This window comes from Sceloporus occidentalis, unplaced genomic scaffold (genome assembly GCF_023333645.1).
Source record: "Sceloporus occidentalis isolate IW3139 unplaced genomic scaffold, rSceOcc1.0.p SCAF_17, whole genome shotgun sequence".
NCBI lineage: Eukaryota > Metazoa > Chordata > Lepidosauria > Squamata > Phrynosomatidae > Sceloporus > Sceloporus occidentalis.
In genome coordinates this window covers 6,396,237-6,413,062 of record NW_028316997.1, presented here as the reverse complement: position 1 = coordinate 6,413,062, position 16,826 = coordinate 6,396,237, and the positions used below count along the sequence as shown (strand labels likewise).

General features: G+C 39.1%; 1 protein-coding gene across 1 annotated transcript in view; it reads left to right on the top strand.

The window, feature by feature from the left end:
• Positions 1–38: 38 nt before the first annotated feature.
• LOC149302783 (dedicator of cytokinesis protein 4-like) overlaps positions 39–16,826 on the top strand; it is a 154,232-nt gene continuing 137,444 nt past the window's right edge. The window contains exon 1 of the mRNA XM_089481982.1: positions 39–93. Coding sequence (XP_089338108.1) covers positions 39–93 — 55 coding nt within the window. The remainder of the gene's footprint in view (positions 94–16,826) is intronic.

The following is a 16,826-nucleotide window of genomic DNA, read 5'->3' as shown; positions in this document are numbered from 1 at the left end:
TGATTGGTTTCCTATCGAATGTGTCCGCCAATCGAGTCATGACGTCACGCAAACACCGCCCACGCTCCGGTTGTGGAGAAGAGGGTTCACCCGGTGTGTGTTTGGCTGAGTGTGTTTGGTGGGACGTTACACCTGACCTGATCTTTACGTGTTCGCCTTTCCAACCGTTTCTAGACTGTCCCTCCGTAGTAGAGCAGCTGTAAGCCCGGTGAGGTGCCGTTATTCGTACACGGTACCTCGATAAAGTTACAATAAACCATTTAGTGGTAACAGTGCGTCATGTTGTATGTATAAGCCCTTCATGTTTATGCGTCGCTGGGGAACGGTGTGATTTGTGCTTCGTGGTTAGGTAAGCCACACACTGATAGCATAAACACTCTGCATCACTGATACCTGCGATTTTTTTCTCTCTACTGAAGTGAACGAGTACCGACTTCGGCATGTGGGTTCCACGACTCCCGGCATGCCGTGCGCGGGTAGCTGCTTACCCGTGGTGCTGGTTGGACTCCGGCTACCTAGAACAATGAGCGTGCCCGTGAGCTTCACTGAGCGCGAGCACGCGGGCTGGAAGGCGCATGCTCGCGTGTGAAGCGCACGGGGCCAGGGCAGTAAGCAGCTCTAAGCCTGACACCGCTGCCAGCAGTGGGCAGAGTTCAAAGGAGCGGGCCTGCCCCCTTCAGCAGTACTGTTATGCCAGGCGCGGGCATAGCCTGCCCACCGAGTCATTGGGCATGATGAGGGGCGGCAGGGTACAGCGAGCCGCTGCAATATAATAAAGCGATATACAGGGGCGCACACTGATATGCACCAGTTAGCATTAGAGGGCATCACACACCGGGCAGCAGCTGAGTGCTGCCACCGCTCAGGGATCGAAACGATCAGCTAAAGGCACACATACACCAGACAGGGCACGGCCACTGGCAGCATCACCCGGTGCCACCTGAGAGGACCGGCAGTCAGGACCAGGTTGAACCGTCTGAGCTGGGTAGCACGGCTCCGGCACCTCCGAGGTGTAGGAGGGCTGCATCTACTACCCCACTTACACACTGACAGCTGAGAGCGAGTACTACACAAAGACAGGATAGAGGTGGGGGAGAGGAAGCACACTGGCTGGGCATCGAGAGACTCTGTCACTGCTCCCGGAGAAGGGATGTTGTTCTTCTGCTGAGCCGCAAACAAGCACCGAACTGCAAACATGTGGATCCCTACAGAGCACGAAAAATACGGTGTCGGTGAGTGAACCGTTCGAACTTTTCATTCTCTCTCTTGCCCCAGATCACCCAGCTATTCTGTTCGTATTCTCCGCCATAGATCGTACTGGTCGCCTTTTAGAGAAACGCGATCACTTAACGTTCAATAGGGACATGGCACTGATTTCCTTCTGCTGCTCCTAGTAAACATACCGGGGCTGGCGTTATGATCGTCTACGGTGACAGCAGATCCCGGAGCCACTGAAACACCGATCGCTTTAAATGCATACGTAAACATCGCCATAAGGTGCTATGTGCCCCTACAGGGGTATTGCACCGCATACCGAGTATCGGCTCCGCAAACATGGGCAATCGGTACACAGGGTGATCGTTGTGAATGCGATCCGCACCGTCTGAGTGTATTTTGATGTCATCTGTCATTTCTAGGAACGCATTCCTGTGTAAAATGGAACGAGAGGAACTTTAATGAGAGTATAAACAAAGGCGGCGAGCGTGTTCGGCCAGCTATTAGAGGCATTTAGCGTGGCTAACAAAGAGCTCTGTATTGGATGTTTGTGCTCAAGCTGGCATTGCTGCCAGAAACTCTACCTTGTTAAGCGTGGACTGCGTTCTCACATAAACACTCGTGGAATTGGGATTTTATAGGCTTGTATGGGATTGGAGGCTTAAAAATGCATATTGCCGACCACCCTGCGCTTAAATGTGTCCTGCTGATAATTATTTTACATCATAAAACATAAACACAAAAGTTATACAGCTGATTTCCTTTATAAACAAATCCCAGACTGTATCACAAAATGTTACAATGTGTTCTGCTCTGCTTCACAATGTCTGTGAATGTTCTATATATTTTCACTAGTAATTAAGTAATTACCCATTATACCTTGCTTGTCATCCCATACTGTGATCACATTTTATATATATATATACATATATATATATATATATATATATTACAGCTATAATATTGACTTCCCATGGCACATTTGTCCTTGAAATTATACACAGTGGCCCTTTAAACCAGATATTGCTTGTCCTTAATATATTCTACGTTGAGGAAGCAAACAATCGTTTGGGTCCTGGGAGTCAGAGATCTCTTAGAAGTCAGTGCCCCAGCAGGGTTTCTTTGTATTCCTTGCCTTCTTGCCTTTTGTTATTGCTTTTGTTTGTTTGTGCTGAGGGAAGTGTTGTGATTGTTGACATGATGTGAGGTCTTCCATGGGATGTCATTTTCTAAGCCCCTCCTATCCCTCCCAGCAAATGGACCTCTGAAACCATCACAGGCATCCTTTGTACTTGGTGGCACATATTCTCCGAATATATTACTGCTTCCTTTAGAAGAGCAAACAATGGCGGTATATCACTTTGCCAGTCCATGGCCCATTCATTCGCACTAAATTGTGTTGGAAAATAATATAGAGATATGGTCAATATTCACTGCTCATTTCTCATAGACATAAAGCCATCTGTTTTCATTTTTCTAAGACTTTTGGTCCTAATTTTATATGGGTCTTATTGCACAAGTGTGGTATTTGTTATTTTAAAGCTTATTTAAGACAATAGGTAAAAAGCGACCTTCATTTCTTGGCTCTGTTTTACAATGTTAGTGTCAAAAGTTAACAATGCATTTGCTTCCCCTCCCCCCAAGAATGGAAATAACTACCAGTGTCCTTTGAAGGTCCAGCAGACTGATGGGTGGTAAAATGGGTTAATCTGCCTCAGCGCATCACATCTGTCTCCTATCTGTTTAAGCAAGGACATTCTTCACCAAAATGTTTTTGTTGTTCATTCATTTAATGGAAAAGCAACGCCACACATTATACAAATTGTCATGTCTACATTAATGTATGCTGTATCTTTATATGTATAGTAGATTATTGTATATTTAGGCTCTTGTACTGTCTCTTAAATTAGCCCCCTCATAATACCTCTGTTAAAAATGACAACATCGCAACTTTACATAGGCCCTTTATGCCATCACCCCTGTGTTCCAATGGCACGTTGTGTTCACAAATTATTATTGCCTTTTAATTATTAAGCGCCAACAAATTACCCAGCACTGTAAAATTGAATTGAGGCAGTTAACACATACATAACAAATATACATTAATACAGACACATCAGGAGGTAAGAACCCTGCCAGTGAGTTTGCCATCTAGCCTTAAGTGCCTGGTTTCAGATGGTGCTTCGCTAATCCAAGTTTAAGTTTAAAAAGCTAATTGATTATCAGAAACCCCTTTTGTAAATATGTTAACACAGGGATTTCGTGGATTTCCTTGTTTTCCATGAAAACAGCTAAGTGACCCCAAACTTTTGAATGGTAGTGTGCGTGTATGTGTGTGTATTTATATATACATATGTAATGATTATAATATTTAGAGGAGTTTTGGGAAATTCTGGTTATTAACTCTCGGACACTGAGAACATCCAGGAGACATTCATACTTGTTTCCCTTTCATACTGAGTCTTGTAGACTAATTCTCTGCACAATGCATATTAATATATATATATATATATATATATATATATATATATATATATATTAATTATATATTTAATTATATTATATATTTTATATATATTATTGTCAGAAATAAGTACTTTATTGTAAGCTATAGAGAAGTCTTGAGATCAAGGAGAGCTGTCTTTGTCTTGAGTGCTGTTTTGTCTACTGAACTAAATGATTAGTCAGCAGTTTGTTAACAGAGAAGCGTAAGAGCTAATTAACTGTATGTACAAGCTAGCATTTTGGAATTGAATAGCTGCATATTTGGGGTTGTCATATTTCATACAGGATATATTTATGGTTTTGCATTCACTGTGTTGCATGTGCAATTGGACCACCAAATTGGGACATTGTAAAGTCTGTTCTCAGAGGTAACACAAATGCTGTAGCAAAACAGTGTTAATAATATGCCTGACCTCAGTTGAAAAAATGTGAAATTGCAAGTTACTAAATGTATTCAAGAATAAGAGCACTCCCGGCTTCCAATGTTTAAAAGTAAAAGTGAAGCATATCTAATAGATCCAAGTCTTATAATGCATATCAGTGGTTTCATTCTTACCTAAAATCCACCCTCCTCCCCCTGCGGGTCTTGAACGGAGAGGTCCGGTTATACGGGCAGCTAAGCCATGACACGTTCTCTGTCTTGGTTATGGTTGCTATCTTGTCATTGCCACATCACATGGCTCATGGAAGGCAAGCAAGTAACATAGAGATCTTTGCTTGGAGAGGCACATCCATCTGCAACATTTTGAAGTAGACTTTCATTTGTATTTATGTACATATTCTTCTTTGTGCTATGAAGAAAGAGTGGGTTGCCAAGGAATACTGAAGCATGTAGCCCAAGCAGATTGGTTCAGCACCTCCCAGGTGCTTAAAACTACATAGAATGAAGCACCGCTTAGTAGTATGGCATTACAGTTAAAGCTTATATGCCTGAAAGCAAATTATTATCATTTTATGTAGCGCCATCATTTTCTATAGCGCTGTACAATGCGTAGACAGGACATAGCAAGTAGTATGTAACATAACAAATTGACTTACAGAAACAACAGGCTCAAACAAGCTTACTATCTAGATCTGGCTTCTTTCAAGCTGTCCATATATTCCTACAGGCAATTTTATGCTCCCACCCCTCATATCTGTTTACTTAAAGATCATGCAAATGTTTCCACAGAACAGGGTAGCCCTTGTAAAAGGTTTCATACCTATAAAGTATGTCTGTCTCTAGTAGTGTTTGTTTTCAAAATATTGATATTAGAATACATAAGATGAACTCTGCTTTGTATGTATTCCCTTGTTTTCTTAAGCTAGTTCTAAAGAGATCAACATAGCTGCTTAACCTTTCCTTTAAGCCCCTTCTCTATTCCCAGATATAACATTGTATAATGGGGCAGCTCAAAGGAAAACAGTAGTTGCCTGTCCCAGCCGTATATTTAATTGGAAACAAAGAAATGCATAGACTTGGACCTGGGGGAAATGATTTGCTCCCTCTGAAGTTCCGGATTCCAGTTGGTGCCCTATGGCATGCCCACACCCAGTATCTGGATGCTTGTGGTTTTTAGGAGTCAAGCATAGCTGCGGTGTTTAAACAGACCAGCACGTGCATGTGCCATTTGATATATGGTCTAGTTCATGCATAAATGTATTGATAAACTTACGTTATTTACATTTAAGAAAATGTCAGTTTTAAAAAGCACTTTAATAAACGCACACATGTATGTATACTGTCTTGATCCACTATATGTTATGCTACTAGTGTGGGACTTTATAATGTAGTTAGTCTGTAGTCACCCTGCCTTGGCATGTCTAGCGGCCTACACCCTGTTCACGCTTCCTTAAAAATATGGTATGTTACAGAATGAAAAAATCTCATGCAGTCGTTTTAGACAGATTGATTTGTGTTGTATAACAAAACTAACAAAGTGTATGTACTGTCTTCAATAGACACAGAATCCACAGTGCATAGTGTGATTTTACCGTTGAATTGATACATAAACAGCCTTTGCTATTTAGTATTTAAGTAAGGATTTTGAAAATATCGGTGTAAATGCTTACCAATGTACACAAATAGCCAGAGATCACCTCAGTCCCAGGAGTGAACTCACTTCAAATGTTTGGAGTTAGATCAGCACAACTGAAGGGCTTTGTCATGAGAAAACATGCGACTGTGTGCCTGCGCTCCATTAAGTTTTTCTTTGGTTCTGTGAGATCCTTTCCAGCAAACATGAATTTCTATAAATGACTCTTTTATTATGATCATCTCCTTTTTTTGTATGGTTGTCCAACTCTATTTCTGTCCCTTGTTATGTGACTATGTTCTTGGTCTCTGTAACTGTGCTGCATTAGACTAAATTACTTCCATTGATACTGCTATGAATACTTATTTTGCCTATTTTAACTCTATTTGCCTCAGTCTTAGTATAGGCATCTTTGTGGTCTCTCCTCCATTGTTTTCCCTTTGCTGCTTGTGTTTCCTTACTCGTCTGGTACTTGTTCCATCACTCTTTTTCTATCCTTTTGTTTTCTCTTACTATTCCAACTGGAAGTCTTCTGCTATCTCACTTTTACTGATTAGCTTCCTTGGCATTTGTATTGGTTCATTTGGTGGCAAATGCTCCAGTAGGTACACACTTTGATGTACATCGTATGTGGTATTTTGACTGCCTAGGCCTGGGGTGGCAGGTCAAGGTTGGCTGGGATCGTCCATACCTCAGAATCACTGTAAAGGAGACTTCCTTCACAAGGTACACGAAAGGGAGCCCATAATTGCATAACATGCAAAGTTACTTCTGTGTTTCAGAGCTTTTGTTGTTTTGTTATATCCTAAAACTAATACAATATTGCAGTTATAATTTTTGACCCTCTTAGCTAAGAAGCTGTTAAATATCACAATTAGTTGCATTGTTAGTGTGCATGGTGCTTAGTTATATATACACACACACGCTATTGGGACACACCTGTTAATTATTCAATGCACGTATTTCAATCAGACCCATTGACACAGGTGTATAGAATCAAGCACCTAGCCATGCAGTCTGCATTTAAAAACATTTGGGAAAAACTGGGTCGTTCTGAAGATCTCGGTAAATTGAAGCGTGGTACTGTGACAGCAGTCCACCTTTGCTATAAGTCAGTACGTGAAATTCCATCCCTGCTAGAAATTCTATGATCAACTGTAAGTGGTTGGAAACTGAAAGCATTTAGGAAGACCACTTAAAGTCACAGAGCGGGGTCACCAAGTGCTGAGGCGCATAGTGTGTAAAAGTTGCCAACGCTTTGCTGATTCCATAGCTGAAGAGTTCCAAACTTGCACTGGCATTATTATCAGCACAAAAACCGTGCAGTGAAAGCTTCATAGAATGGGTTTTCATGGACGAGCAGCTGGTTGCAACCCTCACATCACCAAGTACATCACGCTTTTCTGTTTGGCAGTCTGATGTGAAGTCTGGGTTTGGCGGATGCCAGGAGAATGTTACCTGTCTGACTACATTGTGCCAACTGTAATGTTTAATGTAGAAGGGATAATGGTATGGGTCTGGTTTTCTGGAGTTGGGCTAGACCTTCCAGTAAAGGGAAATCTTAAGGCTTCATCATACCAAGACATTATGGACAATGCTATGCTTCCAACTTTGGGGAAGGTCCTATTCTATTCCAGTACGACTGTGCCGAGTGCACAAAGCAAGGTCCATAAAGACATGGTTGGATGAGTCTGGTGTGCAAGAGCTTGACTGGCCCTTGCAGAACCCTGACCTCAACCGCATCAAACACTTTTAAGATGAACTGGAACAGAGATTGTGAGCCAGGCCTTCTCCTCCAGCAACAGTAACTGACCATATAAATGCTGTACTGGATGAATGGGCACAAATTCCCACAGAAACCCTTCCAAAATCTTGTGGAAAGCTTCCCCAGAAGAATGGAAGCTGTTATAGAGGGGACCAGCTTCAAATGAATGCCTATGTATGCAATACCATATAAAATCCCTGCCCTGATAAGTGTCCCAATTCATTTGTCCATATAGTGTGTGTATGTATGTGTATATTATGGTTGAAGATAGACTATTCCTAACATGACACTAATAATTGTATGTTACAAAAGAGTGTGGAGTGGGCCTCTCCAACTTCATACAACTAAAAGTAACATAACTTATATATTTTTTTATGATCAATGTTTAATTTGGCAGAAGCCCTATATTGTTACTATAGGAACCACAATTGGCACGTATCCAATTGTTGATAGAATAAGTAGACTGTTACTACAGCAACTAGTGTCTGGATTTGTTCCTATGGGAACTAGACATCCATTGAGTATAACTGAAGGCAATGCTTACGCCCCCATAGTTATAATGGAGAAGAACTAGCAGTGTCTTTAGCCTCTAAGAAAAATACATGCAACTTAAGCTACAGAAGTTAAGCAGTACCGGTACTAATATGATCCAGGGAGTAACCCAATGGGTTACTGGGATGCTGTTCACCAATATTTTTTAGGCAAAGTTAACTTATTAAATTCTGTTAAAAAATAAGATGCTAAAGATGTCTAAAGCATATATTTAATAACTTTTACCATTGGTTTGGAAGGTCATAAAAATTGCATGTAATTTAACAGGTATTCCCAGGGGCGTGTCTAGACTATTTGGCACCCGAATGGATCCTGTATGTAGCCTCCTTGTATGTGGGCCCCCTCCACACTTTAAAATGTAAAGACAGCCACAACAAAAATAATGCTGGCAAGAATATTTATTTTACAACGTTGTAAACTGTATGCCAACTGGAAAAAACTGAAAAAATAAATTAACTTGTAAATAAATTTAATATGTTTAAATACATAACATTTACTGAACAGATATGGTACAGCATAACTCCTATCACTATATATTGAGCCAAAGGTTGGAATACAGCACTCAGTTGTGAGATGGTGCACGAGCCAGGGTACCACCAAGTCCTTCAATAAATCCAAAATAAAGAAGCAGAAAGGCTTGAGAAAAACCTGTGTGAAATAAACTCATCTTACCATTTGAGTGCTGAGCCTCTGCTTCTTTATTTTGGATTTATACACTGAGCCAGATATTTGTGGTGGTACAGCATAAATCCTATCACTATACACTGAGCCAGGCATCGACGGTAGGGCAGCATAACCCCCATCACCATATACTAAGCCAGACATTCACGTTGTAGGCCTCTACTCTCACTCTCTCAAACTTACTAAGGCTTTCTTACACTCTCAATGTCTCCCTACCTTTCCTCTGTCACTGTCTCTTTTTCTGCTGCAGCTCCTCTTCCTCCTCCTCTTCGTTCTCCCACTAGGCTCTTCGTATTCTGTCTTCTTTGTCAGTGCAAAGGCTTTCTGGTGTGGAATCTTACAGGCCGTGGGTGCAGGTTCAGTTCTGAGGGCTGGGATATGACATCAAATCCCGACACACAGCATCAGTTGCCGGCACGCATTAAAAGGGAGCAGGATTATTAACACATATTTAGCACCCAACCAGGCCTGTTCCACTAGCGGGGGACAGTATAGTCTGTCTCCAGAAGGGTGCACCCCAGAAGCTGGCCTGGTGGCATCTGCCTTATGAGTGGCACCCAGGGCTGACCGCCCCCCTCCCCCTTCAGGTTTGCTACTGGATATTCCACACCTTTCCTGAAATTCTACAGATGCAATGAACCATTAATATCAAAAGAAAAAATTATACTAGATTATTATTACTACTTCTTTTACATAGACCATCAGCAGCACATTTTGGAAAATACAGACCTGCATATATATATATATTAAAAAAAATATATCACATCATCCATTGTCTAGGATCACAGTGCTTTAGCAATTGTGTGAATGCCTGTGTGAAGTGAGAGATACATTCTAGGTGGCTGCTAGGTATGTATAAGATCCCCCATAGCCTTCAATGATTCAGACGCTCTACATATGATTCTTGCAAATATTAGGCACATAAATAAATTATAGCCTTTGATCTCTGGCATATGCAGTATACAGACTGATTTGGTATTGTCCCTTCTTTTTCCTCTTGATTCAGGTTGCAGGATGGATGATCATCTAAAACGGACTGGAGGCCCCCAATGCCCCTCCACTGTGCCTTGTTGCCAAGGAAACCACTTCTATATCCCTAGAGCGAGGGAGAGCAAATATTAAGCCTAATTAAAGCTTTTGTTTGGTGCCACACATGTTTTGTAAAGTTTCTGTTTGACCTCAGGTTTTCTAGTTTTCATCGTTTTTATTGGAATCATTTAAGGCATTATCTTGTCCCGTCCAACAGTGTATAAACCACAATAACTAAAGATCCAGACGCAGTGTAAGTACTGCTCAAGCGTCCTTTAGTCTAAAAATCCAAGTGGCTTCAATTGGCACAATTTGTTTTCTAGCAGTGGCCCAAAGGGACATAGCCCAGGGGACAATTGCCCCGCTGCAATTCCAGGCCTTCTTCTGAATCCTTCATAGCACTAAATACATAAATGATGCATTGGACTGTATTATAGGCCACCCTGTGTAGATATACGTATGTATACATTTGCATAGATCTAGAGGTTGAAGCATAGAAATAATTATCTATATATGTATTCCATTTAGAACAGCTCTAAAAAGGCTTGGATCTTCCTTCTTCTTTGATACTATGTTTATTTAATGTATGGAGACATTGCACATTTACTACTGGGTAAGGAAGAGCGGAAGAGTCAAATACAAATACTGAATTTACTATTATTTTTTAATTATTTAACAAAATTGTAATACATAATCTTGGTCCTATTGTTGGTTGTTTTTTTCTCGTCAAAAATAGGACAAGGGTTAGGCATGCACTTTACATTACACTATCGTTTATGGCAGGCTGGCTGATATTTACAACAAATTAACCTACATCTAAAACATCGTAAATCTTTAAATATATTAAGAATTACAGTTTTATGTTATATAGATTTTTTGTCTCAAGTCGCAGTTCACCTGTACTTTGATCTTATTTTGAAATTGTAGCTCAAATACACAGTTCTTTTGTAATCAAAAGGTGCTTATCGCTGCCCTGACATATTGGGCTTAAGAGGGCTCCCGTAAGTGCTCAAGGCTTTGGAAATAACCTGGTTACATAATATCTTATTAGTAAACATTTTATTTCCCATGAAACTCTAACCCCTGTTTATTCATTATGTTTACCGGCTCTTTAAACAAAGTGATATTAACCCCTTAATGACAATAGGCGGTCCCTAAACCCAATGCAGTTTGAGTCCGTACATGTAAGGGCTTTGTCATTAAGGGGTTAATATCATTTATTGAACCATTGAGATACAAAAGGGTGACTGGTGCATTTAAAATATTAACGCTTTTACCACTTTAGTAATAAATCCGCACCTACGTCTAAATTATAAGCTCAGCTATGGTTTTACCTTGGGATCAGTAGAAAATATGATATTCTAAAAGCCACGTTGGACAAAACACAAGAATGTGGTATCACTTGTATATAACACTTTCCTGCCAACTTCGAAATATTTGTGTATTTTAGTACTGACCTCTGTGCACTTCATTTTATATTACTATTTTTCTGGTCTGTTTAAAGGGAAATCATATGATGCATTTAGTATGATTTCAGTGAGCCCTTAGCAACACAAAAGAACTAAAACAATCTAAATCACTACTATATATAAGAAAATTAGAATTTTTTTAATTGAGGCTATGAACAGTTTTTTTTTGTTTGTTTCTTGTCATTGAACTTGTTTTGGAGATATCTGGTTTAAAAATACCTGGGCGCCATGGCAGCAGGGGCGCCTGCCCGGGACTTAAATTAAAACATCGTTTTTTTTTTTAAACTTTATTTAACATCCTTCATGTTAAATAAAGTAAAAAAACAAAAAACGATGCTTTAATTTTAGTCCCGGGCAGGGGCGCCCGAGCAGTCGCTCGTGAAGTTTTCAGCAACCGCTCGGCGCCCCTCACTCTCCGTGACTCCGTCACGGTGCCAGCGTTTCATGTTGAGTGGCGGAATATGACATCACATTCCGGGGCTCAACATGAAATGCCCGCAGAGCGGGAATACGGATGCCTCCCGCTCCCACCGCAGGACTCCGGCAACAAGGTAAGTGAGGATAATAAGTAGGGAGAGGGGGTAGTGAGAAGGGGCAGAGGGGGGTAGTGAGAAGGGGGGATAGTGAGAAGGGGCAGAGGGGGGGGATAGTGAGAAGGGGGCGCCAGAGGAGTAGTCCGCACAGGGCGCCAGAACACTTAACGCCGGCTCTGGCTGAGAAATAGTGCAAATGCATAATATGGATTCTGATGAATGGATTTCCAAGGGAGCCAAAATGATCATTTAAAGGGACACACAGCTGTCATGTGCATGCATTAAAGTGCATATAATGTCAGGAGTAGGAGAGAAGTAATGATGGCACTATTGGTGAATGATGAACACACTTATGTACTACCTTTTGAAATGAATGTAGTTTTGAGGCATGGATATGAATAATTGATTATTTCTTACGACTGTCCATTTAGGAATTTTAAAGAATTTTATGGAAATAACTGGGCCTAACTAGACTGTTCCTTTCTCTCCCACAAAAAAAGTCTATACCTAATAGGAAACAGCTCAACAGTGTATCCAGTTTTTAAATATATTGGGGAGTAAAACCTTTCACATCTAAAAATATCGTTCTACAACACCAATGTTCCACATTTGATAGATATTGCAAGTTACTACTTGGCCTCATGCATTGAAGATATTTATGGGTTTAAATGTTTCTCCTTTTTCATTTGGAACTGTTTTAGATGTTATAAACAGATTATTTCTCTGTGCTCTCTTATTCTCTATTCCTCTTTCTGACTCCTGTGCAACATTGTGCCAATCCCCTAAAAATTTCAAGACGAGCCCTAAAAAAAGAACACTTTCAGTTATCGGCTTTTTCCTTTTCACTAATTGCCAACTACCTTTTCTCTCTGCCATTGGAAATAGGTGAGTAGCTTATTTCTTGCTATCCTCGTATTTGGGATCCTTTGGGGAAATGTTAGAGAGAGAGAGAGAGAGAGAGGCAGTGGTACTTCAAACATTAGAAAGGAATCTGGACATGTTTTGTATGCCAATAGATCCATCTCAAAACCAGCTGGATTTCCATAATCCTCAAATCTCTTCTTCAATTTCCTCTCCAAACTTCCTCAACACATGGCATCTTCATTGACCATAAATTCTACACTGACCTGGCAGTGCACAGACGCTCAGATGAAGTCGTAAGCTTAGTAAACCATGACTGCGCAGATAAAAAATCATTGTACTTATCAAAACAAGAAACCTGTAAACTCTATACAGTGCAATTAAACTAAGATGTGAGTTGTTTGGGGCCAACATTTCACCAATAACTTCCAGGCTCATCATGTGGTTTCAATAATATTGTATGTGTGGATCTCAGAGAAAGTCTAGCAGAGCAGATCTAAAACAAGAAATGTAGGAAACCAGAAAAGTTTCTTTTATCCAAGCTTCATGTGCAATCATACAGAAGTGCGAGGCATTCACCCCAGACTTTTGGTAGGGCGCCAACACATCATTTCACTGTATGTGTCAAACATCAGGTTTCAAGTAAACAAGTTTGTAATTATTTAGTCATTCAGCTGTCAAGGTTTTTTCAGATTGTACATTTTATGAAACAACATCAGTTTTTAACTGTGTTTGTTTTGCTAAGATATAGAATACATTTGCATATTTGTTCCAATATATCTTTATCTGGTTCCGTGGCTCAGATGTGAAATGGAAGTTTAAAAAAAATGTCAAATACTTTAAATACCGGTAGTTGAAGCTTTTTGTGGCAAGGTAGTATTACTCGCCTTTGGAGACTTCATGTGCATAGATAGATAATGAGGCTGATGAGGTTTAAAAAAAAATGAAAAAATAAATAATAATAAACAAAATTATATATATGTATATACACATTGCATGGACAAATTGTACATTTCCAAAAGCACAAGGAATATAATGCATAGAAATTTCTAAGTTTCTAAATAAAATGCAATGCTCCATCTAGAGTGCTTCACAGGCATGCTTTTTTGCCCATGATCTCAGTTTTAATATTGATGTTTTTGCACGTTAGATGTCCTGATAGATGAGGCAGCCAGTAGAACATCGTAGAATAGCATCTGGCAGAGCTATTGTTTTGTGGTAAACTTGTTTGCATAAAATGTATTCAACTTGATGCAGTCATGCGGGGATGACAGACAATTGCTTGAATGTTGAATGTCAACAACTTTAAAGCGAACCCTTGGACACGTTTTTATTTTATATTCTAACCGTTTTAGTACTTTGCTGCATTTCATCTAGCGGAGAAGTTAATGCCAGGTTTGATTTTAAATGGTATTTCATTTGTTCTGGAATATAAGGACTTTTTTTCTGCGTCATTTGGGAGGATTTAGTCTCATTTCAGTTACCTTGAGTTTTTAGTTTCTAAATTATGTAGCAATTTTGGACTAATACTAATTTTTCCTCTCCATGGCTATTGCTTTCGAATAATTGCATAATTATTCACCTACTTTTTTTTTACTCTACAGCATTGCCAGGAGCATATTTCACATTATGTATGTGTGTGTACATACTGTGTGTGTATATATATATATATATATATATATATATATATATATATATATATATATTATTGTCTACTAGGTATTATAGTATATTTAATCATACTCACATTTTCAAGGTTTCAGCAAGGTACATACAAAACCTTATGCATCACTGCCCATATTGCTTCATCATTAGTTTCTTTTGTCATTCTTATATGCATAATACAAACCTCATTATGTCATACGGAAATCAATAAAAGCATGTAGCTCCCAAAAGATTACCGTGAATTTAAAGTCCTTACTCATCATTACTATGCGGCTGAGTGAGTGTATGTACGTGTGTGTGTGTGTCTATATAGAAAAGAGGAAAATATATATTTTATTTTTTTCTCTTTTCTATTTCTGTCTAGCATGACATCAATGTTTAGGGTCCAAGACACTAACAATCCTATGTGCAATGTCCTGTCCTTTGCACATTTTCCAATAGCAATAAAGAGCCATTGTGCTTATGGAAGTGATAAAAGTCTAGTCATATAACTGTTTCTGCCTTCTAGCACAAAAAAACAATAAGTATGGCAACCAATGTAACTTCAACTTTTATCCCAAGAGTATGTAAAGAAACAAGTTAATTTGTAATTATGATGACTGGTTGCCCTTAATCTCCTGTTCAATTTGATGTCTTTTTGCAATATAGTGTGTTCCTAAGTTTGATAAGCATGTTCTCCTGTTTGAAATGTCCATCCTGGTCCAGTGGAGCAAAAGGAAAATATGTGCAAAGATGACAGTGGATGTCTGTGCTTTCTCACAATTGATATTCACGGCTTCTTTACAGCCACCTGAACGTTATGAGGAATTTGAACTTGAAACTGTAATGTGTGGAGCCCAAAAAACTAGTTGACAGGAGTAGAAGCAACCGGTCTGACATACATGCAAGTTTATATCTGATCTTATTTGAATGCAGTAAAACAAAAAAAGATATCCTTCTTTTCCTTAAAACTATATATGATGTATGATCTGATTTTGTGTTAATAAACTGTAACATACATTTAATTCACAATCTATAGCATGTTTTCTTAACATTGTGACAGTGCTTTCAAGAAGGTCCACACCACGCATTGGGTGGTGGTGGTGGAACACCACATGTGCTTATTTAAGATGAAATTCACCCAGATAATGTCTAGATTAAATTACCATAGCAGAAAGTATGAAAGCATATACTGTATATACCAGACATGTAGAACTGAAATTGTGGATATATCAAGAATAAACATTTTTAAGGTTTCATGTTCAAATGGCTTTGAATTCATGAAAACAACACCGTTATCTCAAACAAAGCTAACCTTTTCAGTTCATCTTTAGTTTCTGTGCACTAAATATTCAACTTAAACCTAGAAGATGTCACATCACTACATTTGTGAACTCTCCATTTAACTTGGGATATAATAAGTATTTGTTTTTTTGTGTGTGTGTTTTTTTTTTTAATAATAGCAATGTAAATGTCATCCCCGGCAATAAATAACACATTGTTTCTGAAGCAAGACTGCTACTGCTGGAGCTCTGTTATCCTCAAGCAGCCACAGTGATCGTTCATAGCTAATTGGAAACAGCGCTGGTAGCCTGACATTCCCGGAATATGATTATTGTGTGCAGATCAGCGTCCTCATATCAAACCGTTCTTCTCATTTAATGGGGGCAATCTACAACCATTCATGCGATAGGTTGATTCTAATCATGCAGTAAACCTCTCATACAAAACTTGTCATCACAGAATTACTGTTGTTCTTGTTCGGTTTTTACATCCCAACAAATTTTCGAGCTTTCAGCTGTGATTCTAGTTGCACTGGCAGCAAGCAGGTTAAGACAAATGTGCAATTTATTTAGCCGAACAAACATTTCCAGTGATATTGAAGTACCTACTGCAGTTAGGCATATATTTTGCGTTAAGAACTCGTTGTTTTTTTCTGATCTAATAAATATTTTATGAAACTAAACAAGACTTACCGATACTGTTATGATATGGTAACTTTTGAATCATCAGGAAAATAAACCCTCCTTTTTACTGCGTTTTAATACCTGTGTTGTTATCAGATCGCATTATTGGCAATATATTTCTATTTGGCTCTCTCAGTTATTATATTTGAATCATTTATTTAAAAAATCATTAATAGGTATTCTTGACTGGTAACTACCATATTGTTTCATTATTACTGGAATCTGCTTTGTGTTTCTGGATGTACCCAGGCTACTAACTGCTTTGTATGTGACAGTTCAAGTTATATTTATAGCATGAAATGATCTGAATCAGATTGTTTTTTATCGCTACAGATGTTATTTATATAGCTATGTAATATTAGAAGAAAAGATGATAGCCTCCAACAATTATGGCTGTAAAAGCCAAACACGCCATAGTTAAGTTGCTTAAAAGTGATATGTTTTTATGTGAAGATCGTCAGGGCCCATAGATATATATATCATTACAAGGGGTCCAGTGGCGTCTCCAGCTTTCATATTTAGGGGGGGCACATGGGGGGCCAGGGACCAAAGTAGGGGGGCCAATTATAAAACGGTACATATACAATATA